The sequence below is a fragment of the Siniperca chuatsi genome, linkage group LG11, assembly GCF_020085105.1.
Source record: "Siniperca chuatsi isolate FFG_IHB_CAS linkage group LG11, ASM2008510v1, whole genome shotgun sequence".
Lineage (NCBI taxonomy): Eukaryota > Metazoa > Chordata > Actinopteri > Centrarchiformes > Sinipercidae > Siniperca > Siniperca chuatsi.
Window position 1 is genome coordinate 6,791,423 of NC_058052.1, and position 16,437 is coordinate 6,807,859.

At 40.4% G+C, this 16,437-nt stretch overlaps 2 protein-coding genes across 4 annotated transcripts in view; one reads left to right on the forward strand and one right to left on the reverse strand.

Moving 5' to 3' along the window:
• The window catches only part of LOC122884277 (inositol polyphosphate-5-phosphatase A), a 144,636-nt gene extending 137,865 nt beyond the window's left edge, over positions 1-6,771 (forward strand). For 2 of the 3 annotated variants that reach the window (XM_044213983.1, XM_044213985.1), the window contains 4 exons: positions 718-829; positions 3,674-3,742; positions 4,563-4,599; positions 4,967-6,771. In XM_044213983.1, coding sequence (XP_044069918.1) covers positions 718-829; positions 3,674-3,742; positions 4,563-4,599; positions 4,967-5,016 — 268 coding nt within the window. In that variant the 3' untranslated portion in view covers positions 5,017-6,771. Of the gene's footprint in view, positions 1-717; positions 830-3,673; positions 3,743-4,562; positions 4,651-4,966 lie in introns of all 3 variants that reach the window. The other variant, XM_044213984.1, reaches the window with a different exon arrangement.
• Positions 6,772-8,503: 1,732 nt separating this feature from the next.
• nkx6.2 (NK6 homeobox 2) lies at positions 8,504-12,188 on the reverse strand. The gene is made up of 3 exons (XM_044213986.1): positions 11,313-12,188; positions 10,519-10,691; positions 8,504-10,169 (listed from the first exon to the last, which is right to left on the reverse strand). The coding sequence occupies exons 1-3, from the start codon at positions 11,740-11,742 to the stop codon at positions 9,921-9,923; spliced, it is 852 nt and encodes a 283-aa protein (XP_044069921.1). The 5' UTR covers positions 11,743-12,188; the 3' UTR covers positions 8,504-9,920.
• Positions 12,189-16,437: the final 4,249 nt, after the last annotated feature.

Here is a 16,437-nt window from a genome sequence, read left to right on the forward strand (position 1 = left end):
GGTGGTGTGTAAATCTGAAGCAGTTTGATGAGCGGAAGGGGCAAATTGAATTCTCAACAATGTAAATTTGTATCAGCTCGATGGCTCTCCGCCCGACTCCAGCCCTGCCGCCGCTTAAATCATGCGATTGTTCCCTGCTGTTCCAAGATACAATCTCTCTTGGCCATTTGCTGCGACACCTAATCTGCTTTTGATGACCCTGTAGATGTAGCTATACATATGGGCAACTGAATCTCCCTCTGGCCCGCTCTGACTAAATCACTCTCATTCTTTCTTTTTTATTTTCCCTCTCTCTCTTTCTCTCTCTCTCTCTCACACACACAAACACACACTCACAACCTGTACAGTTGGCAGAGAAAGATTGCTTTGATTGAGCCATCCATATGTGTTGATTAAGGAGATTACTCAGATGATTGGTCATACTTATAGACCTCTTGTTTTCTCAGGAAAACATTTTGATCTCTGTCCCTGAGATAAGGCAGATGACGTGACGTCTCCATATTTATTACTCCTCTGGAGCCCCGTTGATTCATACAAATCATATTTATTGCTTTCCTTATTGGCTTTCCTCTATCATCTTGTTATTTGTGCAGTACTTTACTAGAAAATAAAGTTCATTATCACCTGGATACCACTTAAACGTGTATAAATTACTATTGTTGTGTGAGTCTATATTTTTCTAATGACTAACTGTGTTCTGCTTGTGTGTCTCTTCAGTTACCCGTACAGTGAAGACAGCAGTCAGGGGAAGCAGTACATGAACACCAGATGCCCCGCCTGGTGTGACCGAATCCTCCTGTCTGCCTCTGCCAGAGACCTGGTCTTCAAGGTGAGCCTAAACCTGCCACTTTAGATCCAATTCAGAGGCTTTTGATTGCTTTTGAAAGTCAGATTCCAAAATGTCACCACTCCTCCCTCACCTAAAATACAGGTGTCTTTATAAATGTCTCACCCTTTATTTCTACAACTCAATTGTCCTTGATCCACATTCCCCTCCATGCCCTCTGTCACTTCACAGATGGAAGGATGAGGTGTCTGCGAATATTAATTTGGAGCGCTAAGCCATGGGTCCACCCAGACAGTATATATATCCCAGCACTTCACCCCAGTGGGCCCCATCTTCTTCATAAAGCCGCAGATCTGTCTCCTTCCTGAGAAAGTGAAACCCTGCGGGCCCCCGCTCAGCCTCAAATCCATCCCAGCATTGTAAACTCCAACCAATCTGCCACCTCTTTCCTCTCCTTCTATTTTGTTTGCTGGATTACTTAGACATCCACCATGCAGCTCTGCCAAGTTTCCCCAGATTTTGTTGTTACCCGTTTTCCATAAGAGAACACCTTTTGATTGGGGGCTGCCATGACCACCAGAAACAATCCAGTTAGTGTAGAAAAGCCACATTTTCTAGCATTTTAGATTACCAAACATCAACTTTAGAGGTCTGAGTCTTCTCAGTGCTGGAACACGCAGGCTTTCATCCGTTCGTGTGTGTGAAAGAGATGCAGCAGTGTATTGTACAGGTACAGTCCACAGCAGGGGGCTGCTCAGGAAGTTTGGCTTTCTTTTGTCCGCCACAAATGAGAAATCCCTTCCTGATCTTTCTTCTTTACTGACTGAAGCCAAACTAGAACAATAACTCTGATCACTGTATTACAGTAAGTCGTGAAAAACAAAGACTGTAAAGCATTTTAAAATGATAACACCCAGTGAATTTCACCCACTTAATGTGTCAGAATTATGTAAAAAGTGATTCACATACACACACACACACACACACACACACACACAGCTGGGTTGTTGTTTGCTTTTCTTCCCCTCAAGCACTGGCTAATTGCTTGTAATGCAGGGACAGAGTGGAACAGTTAGTGTGTTCGCAGATTGGCTGATGATTCACTGAGCACACACTCTCTGGCTCCGAGCATTACAGATTGTTGAGACATAGGCCCGTAAACAGCCCAGCGTGTGGCGTCATCTATCATGGCACGGTCGGTTAACTCGCCATCATGTTATTTTCTGCTTGCCGAGCCCTAACACGCCGAAGGTTGCCCGCTGGCTGTGCAGCGCAGCACCAGCTCCGGGAGCACCAGTAATGAATGTTTAGCCGAGCGAGCGCTCCCTCTCTGCTGGAGGGCCCCGGGTAATTTGTTTATCTGTCTAAAGATTATGCAGCCCGAAAATCCACAATTTTATGCTGCCTTTGTAAATTATCAAGTGTGTGTTTGATGAATGTATCCCAGGCTTTGGGAGGCAGTGGCTCGGGGCCGGCTGCCAGACAAATAGAGAGGTGCCAGTGCGTGGCCCGCTAGAAAAGGTGGAGTGAGGTGGAGGCACACCGTGTGCTGACCCCGCTCCACTGCAGGATTGGTCTGAAGTTAATTTGGATTTCGCTTTATGGTTCATTCTCAAGATCTTTGTTTCTTTCTTCCGAAGCGCCAGTGCAGCTCACCGAGTCACAACTGGTAGCACCCACCAGCCTGTGTGTGTGTGTGTGTGTACACGTGGGGGTTGGGACGGCTGTTTAAAAAGTCTTTAGTTCAACCAGACAAGTGTGATTTATACTCCAGTCTGCAGATTCATGTGTGAGTGGGTAACAGCTTCTTTGTGTGCAGAAAGTGATACTGAAACCTGATTCCCTCAGATAGGCACTTACAGATTACAGAGAGGATTTGGTCGAGAGGCAAATGTCCACTTTGTAAATTACTCCTGCTTTTCATTTCTCTTCGCTGCACTGTGCGCAAGTTTCGAAGTTAAAACCGCGCTGAGTTCCTAAAGGTGCATTTCAGTTCCGTGCGTACTTGTGTTATTCATAAGTGAGATGCTGTGCTTCTGCTCTGTGAGAGTCTGTAGCACTTTAAGGAATTCAACAAAACAAACTTATATTTGCAAAGTTTCCCGAGTTATTCATGAATGATCAATCCAGCATCATAAAAATGTGCTTAAACAATTGTATAACATAACTGAGACAAATGTTTTTTCACTTTCTGTTGGTCACTTTGATTAATGTTTTGTGCCCGTAAATTGGCTTAATTGTACTGAAGTTTGTCCCTTACAATTCTCTGAACTAAGTGTCTAAGAACATAATTAACCCTTAATTACTTCGCAGTTACAACAGGTGGTCATTTCTAATTTGTCCCCAGTATTCCCTCCAACTATTTATACTAAGTTGCAAACTGAATGGCTGTGTCAGAATGAATATATATATTAACCACAAATCGTATGCAAATAAGCTGCACAGAGTGACCGCACTGGTGACATCATTAGGATTTTATTGGCACCTAAACAAATTGTTATTGTCCTGGCTGATTTCATTGTCCAAATTGTACACAACCAAAATATCGGTACTGTGTCGGTAATATGGACATATTTTAATCTCGCCCTGGTACGGTTCTAGGTGACTTTTATTTTGAAATCAACAATATAATCCCGCTAATTGTGTTTAATGAAGCTGGTACATTGATTGCTCATCCATGAATGTGTCATAAAACATGACACAAGCCTGTAATGATTGTACTGTGTAAACACAAACACGGTGCTGCTGACTTTGCATCCTGTGTGTATTTACTGTGGATCAGAAGCTGTGCTGCAGCACAGTGTGCGACGGCCGTTTCATATAATGAATAAAACATATTGTTCATCACGTTTTCACCCCCAACATTTTGATTTTGTGTCTCTGCAGCCTGAAAATGAAGAGAAGTCTATAGTCTATGATAACATCGGGCCCAATGTCTGCATGGGGGACCACAAGGTAACAGAAGCTCTGCCCACATCCTCACCGTGTGATTGTGTTGTGATATTATGATTAAACAGATTCTGTGAGTGTGAGCCTGAAGTGGAAGAAGATGGACTACTCTCAACACATTTTGCATCTAGTGGGGAAACAACAATTTGTATTGCATGCTGTACATATGGACATTAATGTGTTGCAACTATATGAGACAATCCTTGTGATCAAGAATAAAAAAAAAGAAAAATGAAACTTGTAGAGTACAAATATTTTCAATCTTGCGACTACATTTCACCTGCCAGCAGCTTTATTCCAAAGAGTGAAACAGTCAGCCCTTACTTAAAGCTGTTTATATTTAAGGAAGAACCTAAAACAAAAAGTGGGAGAGAGGTCAGAGCAGCACAGGGAGGGTTTTTTTTTTTTTTTTTTTTTTAAAGCTGACTGTATAGAAAGTGTTTAACACTGTCGCTTCAGTCTCTGCGGTGTCAGACAGAAAGTCTTACGCTGAAAGAGAGGCGCCTTAAGTCATGTCTTTCATCAATACTTAGTGTGACGTAGACAGTAGTGTGTGTGTGTGAGGTGACCTGAGCACACTGAGAGAGACTGCAGCAGCCCTCGCCTCCCAGCCACACACTACTGCTAAAATCACAGCTGGCTATGTTCAAAAAATGTCCAATGTAGTTAGCACACAGGCCCAAAAATGCGCGGCACTGGTATGTGAGTTTAACCTGCGTGTCATCGGTGCTCAGAGAGGAAGACGGCTTATACGTGTCCCCGAGAGCATTACTACGGCCTTTAACTTGTTTTCTCTAACTGTGGTTTGTCTCTGTCCCCCTGCCAGCCTGTCTTCCTGTCCTTCCGAATAACAGCGGGGGCAGGTAAACCTAATGCAAATAAGCACAAGTGTTGTGTGGTGCAGTGATGTCGTGGTAAATATTATTTTTTCTTAATTATAATTCTTCTCATTGTTGCTATTGTTTGCTTTGATTTGCTAGATTTTTCATGACTTTGCACACATGGTTTGAAGAGTTTTATTCCAAAATAAAACATCAATCAGTGGAAAAGTGACATATGATTGCTGGTTGCTTAAAATGCTTCAGTCATTTTAAGACATTTACTTACAAACCAGAGCTGCATCTTGTATTTTAACTTTTTTTTTTTAAAATGGGCATCAGGTCATTTTTCTTTGGTTGAAATGACCACTTGGTATTTAGGAATAAAACTTTTCCTTTTTTCTCTCCACAGGGAAGTGTTGCCAAAGGGGGGAGAAGATATTCCGTGAAGCGCCTCTGTGAGAACACCAGAGAAACAAATAGGACACCAACATACACACACACACACACACACTCACACACACTCTTACGCACACACACACTCTTACGCACACAAATACACACACACTTTGCACAAGTGTACACTGAAGAACCTAGACAAAGTTTTTCAGCTGTGCTGACCAGTTGCAGTTGTCCTGACACCTCATCCATACGAAAACCCAGCCGTTTTCTCTCCATAAAACACTTGTTGAGATGTGGACGAGCACCCGAGGGCCCGGCTCCAGACAAGACACACATCGCTGACCTCACTGTTGCCATGCAACCCCATTCCCCAGAGAAGAAAAAAAAAAAAAAAAACGGACGGACGGACGACTCTTTTCCATGCCACAGCCTCGTTGCCAAAACTCTAATTGAAATCAGTCTTACTACATACTTTTAGACACCGTACTTGCCATTTTTAGGTATGCCTCTATGTATAGAAGCTACTTTCCACACAGTATGTAAGGTGTTTTAAAAAAAGAGTGCAATGCAAAAAAAAGTTGTATATCTATATTGTTAGGGTTATTTGTACATTGGACAGTATAACATAGAGTTGTTGATGGTTTTAGTGCCGTTCTCTTTTCTGACCAAACTTTGTGGTCCCTTTGTTGGAATAGATCCATAGAACTTTTCAGTTTATTTCAACAAATGAATATATATATATTTTTTTTTTTCCATTTTATTTGTTTTTTGAGTTGTCTTTGTTGTTGTGTGCACAACACACTGCCATGCCTGACACATCAGTTGAGTCTCATTTTATATACTGTACTTTTTAAAGAGATAATTTATAATTCTTACCAAAATGTTTATGCCGAAGTGTGCGCAGACAGAGTGACTGTGTGGGTGTTCCTGCAGCCGCTGTGACCTTTGAGTGGTCTGTACAAGAGGAGAGAAACAGAAACTGTTCAGTGATTTATTGCCTATCCAAGAATGTTTTAAGCAGTGCCATAGACCATGCAAGTATATAAGATAATGTTTCATATATAGCACTCTCACATGATTTCATTATTATTCTTACTCTAACTTATTTCTATAATATTATGGTTCTGAATGTGATATTTTAGATAGGCTTGGGTATCCTTAAAATGTAAACTGTTTTTTTTTTGTGTCAATTTGTGTTACTGCATTATGGTGCCAAGTATCCTACACCGAAATGAAGTGTGTAAGAGTTAGAAAATACTTAAGTCAGATGGTAATGATATTGATTATGAAATGTATAAAAAAAACAAATAATAGAGAGAAACTCTAAATGCGGGAAAAGAGCAGGAAGACTTGTTTTTTATTTTAGTATGTAGCCTTCAGCAGCCTTCGTTGCAAGTAATTTGAGCATTAAAGGGGTGATCGGAGACGCCAGCGTTTCCTTTTATCGATTTCATTTACTACACTACAGATTTCAGACCGATTGATCCTCCGTGATTTTTTTTTTTTCCCCATCTAAATCACCGCAAGTGGAAATGATTTTGTGCCTGCCGCAGAATTTATGTTGTCTTGTGTGATTTGGTTCGTAGGCAAAAAGTTTAACTTTTTTTTTATTATTATTATTATTATTTTTTTTTTAAGCCTGCTTGTTTTTGTTCCTGCTGGTCATTGTGATTATACTGTAGGAGCATAAGCCGCAGTTTTTCTTCACTCCATCTTATAAAAGCAGATAGAGATTTTCTTCTAGCCCCCTCCGGACGGCCTGGCCTCTACTGTAGGTGATGCAGTTCTCAAGCAATAAAAACCATTAGAGCTCAATGGCTGTTTGTCCTCATTACGTTACCACACAACAGAGCTCTGCGTGGAAAGGTCTTCATCAATTAGCCTTCCACTAGATCATCAGTGTATCATTAGTATATTATTACAGCAGGGCCATAGAGTGGTAGGGCTTACCACCAGGGGACGAGGATTTGACATTTCCTGTGGTCGTCCTTCTTCAGGGAGACGCACCGTGACACCAGCTTTAATTGGCCTCCATACCGGCCACGAAAACGAAAAATAATTTTCCTAGAGGATTATAGCTCGTTAAATCCACTTTCTGTAGGATATTTATATTTTCTATTTACTTTGGTATCACCACAGTGGCTAATGTTCCCAACGGATGTTTTATATATCCATTATTATTTTTGCTCACTTAAGAAAATGCTATCACTTCTTGCTGAGAAATGTGCACAGTTAAGCCCTTTAACGGACACTCTGTATCCAGGCTGAAGTGGATGAAGAAAGTTACAGGCTGAAGCCAGCAGCATTCCTGTAGAAACAGAGCATAGAAATCCATTTTAAGCTCCTTATAGTGTGCGCAATTTAAGTGTGCAATGTAAATAGCAACTATACATTTTGAGCAGCTTATGTGTCTTATTTGCTAATCGGAACTATTCAGAATTTAAGCAATAACCTTCTCTGTCCAAACACACCTACAAAGGGAAATGTAATATAGCCTATAGGATACTTAAGTCACACCAAAAGAACGTTTTAAAAAGAAAAATAATACTTATGTACAATAAAGTCAACATAAAGCCATCAGTAAGCACTGCAAACACTGATCTCCTGACCGGAAGAAAGGGACGTTTTTAAAAGTTCTTGTTACAAATTGTTTATCAAAGTATTTTTCGTTTTCTCCATTCAGAGTCACATTATGTGATGGCAGGTGTTCACTTCATTCACGGTTGATCAAAGATTCTTAAATGGGGTTTGATTTTATGGCGGCTAATTTCTGATTGGCCGAATCCAGAAGAGCCCGTCGATTTGAACCAGAGGAAGGAGAAGGTGTAGTACCGCATGGAGGACAGAGGGGGAGCACTTCTGTCAAGGAGCTCCACACAACTGGGTACGATTTGAGCAGAAATCCAGTAACTATTTACACCAAACATCAAACATTATAAACCTGTAACCAATAATTGTCTCAAATGAATTAATAATGACTAAAACTACGGGTGCCTTTGCTGGCCATCCCCACAGGAAACCACTAAGGGTCCAAAAGAGCTCATTAATCCCGAGGTGGGGGGAAATTAAAATGACTGCTAAATAAAACATCCATTATTAAAAGACAACAAACTTGACTTTTTAGCGAAATTTTCCGCTTTGATATGTAATAAATCCGTATGCCTATAATAAAAATAATGATAATAATCTTTACTCTTTTATGTAACTTGATGGGATGCCTTATTGAAAAATACAAATAAAAGTTTAACCTGTAGACATTTTTTTAAGTTTCATATTGCTATTTGGATATTATGAAAAATAGCTAACTAAATCAAATGTATTGTGACATTATGATGATGATTATTATTGAGAGTTCCTCGTTTTCCCCTTCAGACTTCAGATTTCTTCAGACTTTGGTCAAATATAAATCATTCTCAGGTTAAATCAGCATTAATCCTCTAAAAGCATCATTGTTGCCAATAATGAAATTCAATTATTGATAGTCAGGAATTTTTCTTTAATTTATATTAAGCCCATACATTAAAACAAAACTCATAATAAAACAAAATGCTTGTTAAATAATTTATTCATAATACAAAGTGTTTTTTTTTCTTCCTATAACCTTCCCGGAAGCAATAATACTCTCTTTAATTCCAACATAAACGATGGTCCAGTTTTCTATTCCGCTGTGTGATGAGGTAAAACATAAACTTTCTCAAGTGAAACCAAAAGAAAAGTGTGTACTGTGATGTCGTTAAAACAAGCTGGTTTTTACAGTGATTATTTACAGCATTTTGCGTCTATACATTTGTGTGCCGGCAGGCCTACTGAACTGACAATTGTAAAACGTGGAGAAAAGGGGCGACATTACTCTGCGGGAATAAAAACGAAGCAGCAGGTATATCTGAGAGGGAATAAGCGCGTCCGGGCTGCGGTAGGGAGAAAGGCTGCCACGTTTCCACTGGTTGAAACAACATAACTTATCAGTAAAAAATATATACAATCTCACGCACATTTTCATCTTTAGGCTACAGCACAAATCATCCATCCATCTCAAACCCGCGCCCCCTCAAAACATTTTATTCTCTCGCCTTTTAGGACAGTGGATACCCTGGTTAAACTGAGCTTTAGAAGCATCACAGGCCCCGTTTACACCTGCCATTTTAAACATGCGTCTGGGATCCGGATCAGTGTTGCTCCTATTAAATCGGTTCCATTAAAAGCTTAAGGTTGCTTTTGTTTAAACCAAAAATAGGATTAATGCTGAATGATATACTAAAAATGGTGTACACTTTCTTTACTTCAGAATGAAAAACTACTGGCAAAAAAAAAAACATCTTCAGATGAAAATAATACTGAAAATGATCACCAGTTAATAACAACAACATTCAACGTCTCTTCCAGAGCAAAAGGAATGGAGCTTCCTGACTTTTGAAAGTGACAGAAGCTGCTAATTTTGGGTAAGTGTCATGAATTATACTGCATGAGTAAAGTAAAGCAGCATTACTTGTGGGATAAAAGTAATGAGTCACACTAATAAGCCCAACACTGATCCGGATTGTGTGTATATAATATTTTGTTTACATTTACACCTGTTGTTAAAACTCCAGTTGTATGCGTAAAAACTGATTTGCGTCGCCAAAATAATTTCCTGTCCCAATATTTTGTCCTTTCATCTGATATGAGCTTGCCATTATCAGTCTTCTTGAAGTCCAGTTCTGACAGGAGTTATATCTCCGTGTATACAGTGTCTATAAATGGGTTTGGATGCAGCCACATGTGTCTCTGGCCACGTTTTGGTAAGCGCGTCTTCCGTGCGTCTTGGCACACACTCGGTTTTTACGCATTTTCTTGCTCTGTCTGAGCAAAATGCAATCCCCTCAGACGCATGTTCGTAATGTCAGGTGGAAAGGGGGTCAGAAAGAGTGCGACAAGTCTCTGTTGGACCCTTTGGCCCCCCCACTTTGGCCCCCCAGCTGTGGGCATCACAAGGTGTCCGAGCTGTTACTGCAGGGGCTGATCAGCGCCAGGTTGGTGGCCTTGTGCTTTTTCAACAGTCTCGTGATTTTCTCGTCGTCTGAATTTGGGTCCAGTGGTTTGTTGTACTCGTCGTCGTCCTCGTTGTCCGAGCTCTCCTTCATCTTCTCCGTCTCTGAGTCGTGCTTCTTCTTGGCCGTGGCCATTTCTGCTGCGTGTCTCTTCCGCCATTTGGTTCTTCTGTTCTGAAACCAAACCTGTTGAGGAGGGAGAGAGATGCGCACAGATGCTCAACAGGTCCAGACATGAACAAGTAATCAAAGGCTCAAAGGCAGAAAACAGAAATGGCCCATTATTTCAGACTAATCACAACAGGTGTAAATAATCCTGTCTACACAAAATGAATAACAATAGCAACAATAATACTATTATTATTAATAATAATTTTGAGTTGGATAATATAAGTAAGTTGTTCAGAAATATCATATTGTCTTGGCCTGCGCAGCCGAAAGTGGGATTTCACAAATTGCAGAAAAGTGAAAGACGGCCAAATAATATTTTCCACATTTGCCAAAAATGACTGAGCAGGTATTTGACAGTTTTTACCTTGACTTGGCTCTCGGTCATTCCTAAAGAGTAAGCCAGGCGGGCTCTCTCTGGGCCGGCCAGGTATTTCGTCTGCTCGAAAGTTTTTTCCAGTGCAAAGATTTGCTGTCCTGAAAAAGTCGGTCTGGAGTGTTTCTTCTTGCCGTCCTTGTCCATCATTATATTAGCTTGACCTGGAAAAAGAAACACAGGGAGGTATGGTTATCTACAGAAGGAAAGCTGAACCAGCTGTTTTTATTGATAAAGCCCACATGCTATTTTAAATGTGATGCTCAACACGCAAATCTGAGTCAAAATCAGCCTCAAATATTCCTCGAAGTGTGTCTGAGCTACATGACATGACTATTTACGGTTGTACTATTATAGCCTATATATATATATTTTTTTTAATATTCATATTCTTTTACAAGTCTGAAAGTCCTGCCAAGTATCACATTAAAATGTAATGTTAGGAACTCCCAGTGTCTGTGATGCTAAAAAGTAGTCTACCTTTATGGTGATCATACAATGCTTAATAATATTTTATCCCTTTGGTACAGCTATAATATCCATCAGAATACATTTAGATTTGCTGTGACTGTGTAAAGTATAGTGTGGTTATTTTTGCCTGTGTGTGTTTGCTCTGTGTAGTGACAGGCCTCTAACAGGCCTAAATAATAAAATCACAATATAGCAACATAGCTCTGCAAAAACATTCTGCAACCCCACAGAGGTGCCTGACTTTTCTGAATTTATACTATTCATACACTAACCCTAAAAGTGTACAAGCAGACAGCCAGACAGACAGGACTTACTAGGACAGGGAACCCGCGGGTCCCTCCAGGGAGAACCCTGCATCACCCCGGGCCAGAAGATGGGCGCCCTCCCCGGCAGCTCGGCCAGGGGCTTCGGGTACCGCGACACCGCAGGGCTGAAGTACATCCCTGCTGCTGCGGCGGCTGCGGTGGTAGCCAGGCCGTTTATCCTGGGGAACCCGGAGAGCAGCTGTCCGGCCGTGGTGATGGGTCTCCCCAGGATGTCGCTTATTCCGTGCGGGGTTCCAATGGAGATCTGGGAGTTGAGGTTGGAGAGCGGTGGCGCCTTGAAGCCCGCCGGGCTCTGCTGCAGCGCATACGGGAACAGGGACGTCTTCATCTCGGTCATGTTGTGCAACGCCGCCAGCGGGGTGCTGCCCAGGACGAAAGCACTCTGCCGGTTAGCCTCCATCTGCCCGACCGCTAACATTTGTGAACATGAACCACCAAACTCGCTTGGATAAAAACGGGAAATAAAAAAAAACAACCTAATAAGAGTAAATAAAGGCGCAGAGCGGACTGGTGATATTCAGGAGCCAGGCCACTTCTGTCGCCTTCTGGAAAAAGTATCCTGGACGAGGAAGAAGTAGACTCTTGAAATGGTGAAAAACTTGAGCAAAACCGAACTTCTCTTCTCTCTTTGGAAGCGAAGAGCTTGGTCAAACTCCCAAAAATGTCTCCGCGTGTTTGTTTATGTCGGAGTCTGTCAGCTGGGAGAAGGCTGCATGCGTACGCCACAGGAATCCTCGCGGAAGTCGGACGGTCTGATGATGTTTTTAGTGGTTTTGATGGGAACCATTAAGGGGTCGACTCGGCTTTCCATAAATTGACTCGCTCTAGGCTGGGAGTGAAGCGGGACCCGCTGATAATAGCACAGCCACCTGCACGCGCGCTATTCCCATTGGATAGGGCTGAGTGAGACGGCGCCCTGATTGGAGAAGACAGAAACTCCGCTGCTTCACACGTGCGTCTCCGCCGGACGGGTGCTGCCTTGACGTGTTGTCGGAAATAGCAGTTTCCAGTTCAGCTGCATATGAACGACGCTGCTCAGTGCTTATTAGGACTGACTGGATTTTTTATGATAGATGGTGTTCTGTGTAGCGGACAAGTGACGTTTCAGAGCGGGTACACAGCCGAAAAAAGTAGATTCACCATGTAACATATAGGCCTATTATTATTTTTATTCTAATATAAAAGTTGTTCACTTTTTTTTTTGAAAAATAGCATTGCTGTAGCCTGTTTGTACTCGACACTTTAAATGTGTTTTAAAAGGCCGCGCCTGATGAACATTTCCCCGACATTTCTGTGCATAAGCAAATATCTCCACTATAGCAAATAATCTAGAAATAGTAGATTATAATAATTTTTTCATCCTCGATTAAAACCACTTGATTGTTGCTCAAAGCCGTATTAAAGACTTTGAAATTGTGGAAGGCAGGGTGTCGGAGGAGACCTTGAATGCATCAACAGCCACACTCTATTAAGACCTTTAGCGGCGCTGTTAATGATGCGTCTCACACCGTGGAAATCATTGTTTCCACATATGACAAAGAATATACATTTACATTATAAGCTGTTACCGCAGACACTGTGAGTATATTAAAATAGAAACGTGACCCGGCGGGGTAAAAGGAAGGATTCCTAATGTTTGCAGTGAATCTGACGGATTTTAAAGACCAGTCCATGGAAAAATAAACAGATTTAAGTAGATTTTTTTTTTTAACTATTGTTTTTAAATGATCGTTGTTGGTATCTTTGATATGGACTTTTCAACCAGTCAGCGTGTTGTTGTTTTTTTTTTTTTAAATTTTATTTAATTTGCACAATACTGTGTGAGTGACTCTGGAGAATGAAGTCGGATAAACGGAGTTATTCCTGCGCTTGTTGCAGCCTAATCTGCCTTCGCAAAAGATTAGGCCACGGTTTCACTCACTTTACCCCACCTTGAACATCGTCATTGGCTGCAACATTATTTCACGTCATTTCATGCTTTTTCATCAATAATTTGAAAGAAGTGGATTAAAAAGACCAATCTCTGGCCTTCCAGGTGAAGCTGAACCAGAGTAGGCCTCGCTATAAACTCTTTAAAGGACAGAGCTCGGTTTTATATGAGTGAGATAACCAGTGTTTTTTTTTTTTTTGCTGTTGTTGTTTTTTTGGGGGTTTTTTTTTTGAGACAAACGGCGTTATTACGGTGAAAGTGTGTGAGAAAAAGCGCCAGGCTCCAGTCATCACTCTGAGTGCTGTAATATTTTATGGAGATGTGAGAAGGTTGTAAGAGTGAAATATGGCCACGATAGCATTTGAAAGGCTTCAGCAAATGCACCTTGCTGCCCATTTGCTCACCGGGGAAAGCTTGTGGATTTAAAAAGGTTTTCAACGCGAGGTGATTCACAATTTTGACTGTATTTCTTCAAGCTGAAGGAAGGATGCAGTACACACGCTTTCTAATTCTGTAACTGGCCCTCTATTTCTAATTATATTTTACCCCGATCATATGCATTGGTTTTATTACCTTGTTTGAAAGTCTTTCTGAAAGAATCACTGCAGGAGAAGCTAGTGAAAAAATAAATAAATATCTATTTCTTTAAAGCGTAAAGCGTACAAGCCAATCTCTTCGTTTTTTTTTTTTTTTTTTTAAATGTCAGTAAGTTAAATAAAGCAGCTACTGGCTGACCCAGTGTGAGATCAATGACAGAAAGATTGCCACTTTCTCCAGTTCATCTGCAGCCAAAGACGAGAGCTGCCAAACAGCCCGTCACCGTAAAACCATAATCGCAATTTAAAATAATGAATGATTTGAATTGTGATCTTCTAAATTTACACGTAATTTCAAGTTTAAACTCTTAAACTCAGATTTGTTACAGGAATAGACGTGGCGCTCCCTAAACCAACGGAGGGCAAACATCTTGATTGACAGCTAGTTAATGGGGAATTATTACATTCAATTAAATAACATTTGTTTCTGCGATTTAACACCAAGATATTGACTGAGAGGCGACCACACCTATCTTACTACTTCAAAGATAATAAAATGGTAATTTATAGTGAAATAATAATAATAAAAGCCTAATAACGGCGATAATAACAAAAAAGAATAAGCTAATTTTTGTAACATATTCTTATTAGGAAATGTTGATTTTATTATTATTTAGTTATTTATTATTTGTAGTAAAACGTGAACCTGTTGCTCCCAGCAGTAAGTCATTACACTGCAGTCCAGATGAATATAAGCCTGATTTTTAATAACAGGTTGTTGGCCTGGTACCGCAGGCCCTTGTTCTACTATTGGAGGGAAATAGGTTAATAAACAGCGTAAAGATAATCTTATCTGAGTGTAACCTCGACACAAATGGGAATTGACAGAACAGCGACAGGGAAGATAAGCAGATGTTTGGACAAAAAGACGCTTGTTGCAGTCAGCGGATCACCGAGGCGTTCCGCTGCTGGTCAGTGGCTCTTTAAACAGTTAACACAATAATCCTAAACATTAAAATATACACATGAATACAGTCCTACTTAAATAAAATAAATAAAATAAATAAATAAATAAAAATACTAGGCCCTTTAGAATTATTTGGCCTATTATTATTTTCAAAGCAATCACAGAAATTCCCAAGTTACTCAGATAGAATGTAAAACATGTATTTGCTGTTCTCAGTACATCCACAGTCTCTCTTTAAACACCCAGTGGGAAGTCAAATGGAAGAAAAGGGACTGGGACCCCTTTTCAAACATGTTAAATTAGTCACTGCACAGGAAATCAAAATGAAAGCCTGTATAATTTGGCCAGGACCGCCCTCTAGTGGCACAAAGTGAAACTCACGCAGACGCTGAGATGTGCTCAGTCAGCCGGACGCGCAGAAAAGCTCCTCCTCAAACGTCCTCTGCTTCTGTGCTGATACATGAGTTAAGACTCCCTCTTTTGATTCGATATAGAAGCTGTATGAAAATGACCCTGTTCCTAAAGCGTTTGTGATGTGATGAAGTGTGGAATAAGTGAACAAGTGAAACCAAAATGAAGTCAGGAACAGTGTGAGGGTTAATCCTTCTGCTGCCAGCTGTTAAAACTGTTGCACCTCAGCTGGTTCCTCATCAAGAGTGAAAACTGTTTGAAACAATGAAAATCAGGACAAAAAGAAACTAGGAAAACATATTGCATGCAACTGAAAACAGAGTCAAAAACAAACTAAAAAAACAAATAAAATAACAAGACTGGTATTTTAAGTGACAGTGACAGTTAAGTGAAGTAAAAAAAACATAGCAATGAAAATAAATCAGATTTGGATTTTCTGTTTATTTTCATTGCTGAGTACAACAGTGCAGTTTTAAAAGATCTGTGGCCTTTCCACTCCCATTTCTTTGTTTATGTTCACTGTGAGTATATTTCTAGTTTCACCCAGCAGAAAACTACCATAAGTGTCTTTTTCACCATGTCAGTGTGATAGAGGCCTGAACAGTTGGTTTATTTCATCACATGACATTCAGTAATTTACCAGTATAATTATTAGAATAGAATTACTTTCAATTCCTTCTGTTTTGACTTGCCTCTGAGATCATAGAACAGTACATTAAAACAGTTCAATAGTTTTTTTAATTTAACATTTTTAAATAGCATTATTTTATCATGTGGGAATGTCAGACATGTTTCTGTTAAATCCAACAAGATGTCTTATCTGTCCTTCCAAAGCATCTTGAGCTGGTTTACCTATTTAGTGAATCAGAGTACTGTTCTTCACCTCTTTATTCCAACACTATTTTTACACACTGCATATATATATAGTTAAGATAAAACATGTGTTGTATTAGTAATAATGAATAGTTAAATTTGTGTGCTCAGCTGTAGTTTAATATTCATGTTGATGACTCCTCTAATGCCCGTGCTGCTGATTTTTTAAATATCACTAACTCTTTTAACTTTCAACAACATGTGTCTGGCCAAACTCATTCCCGTGGCCACACCCTAGACCTAGTCTTTAGTCTGGGCCTGAAAACCCCATCTGTGGAAATCAGGGACATGTTTGTATCTGATCACCTATGCATTGTTGTTAACTGTGAATTGCAGGCTGCTAGTACTGTCTTATCCCACTCTAAATACACACGCGTCCTTAATGAGCATAGTGCT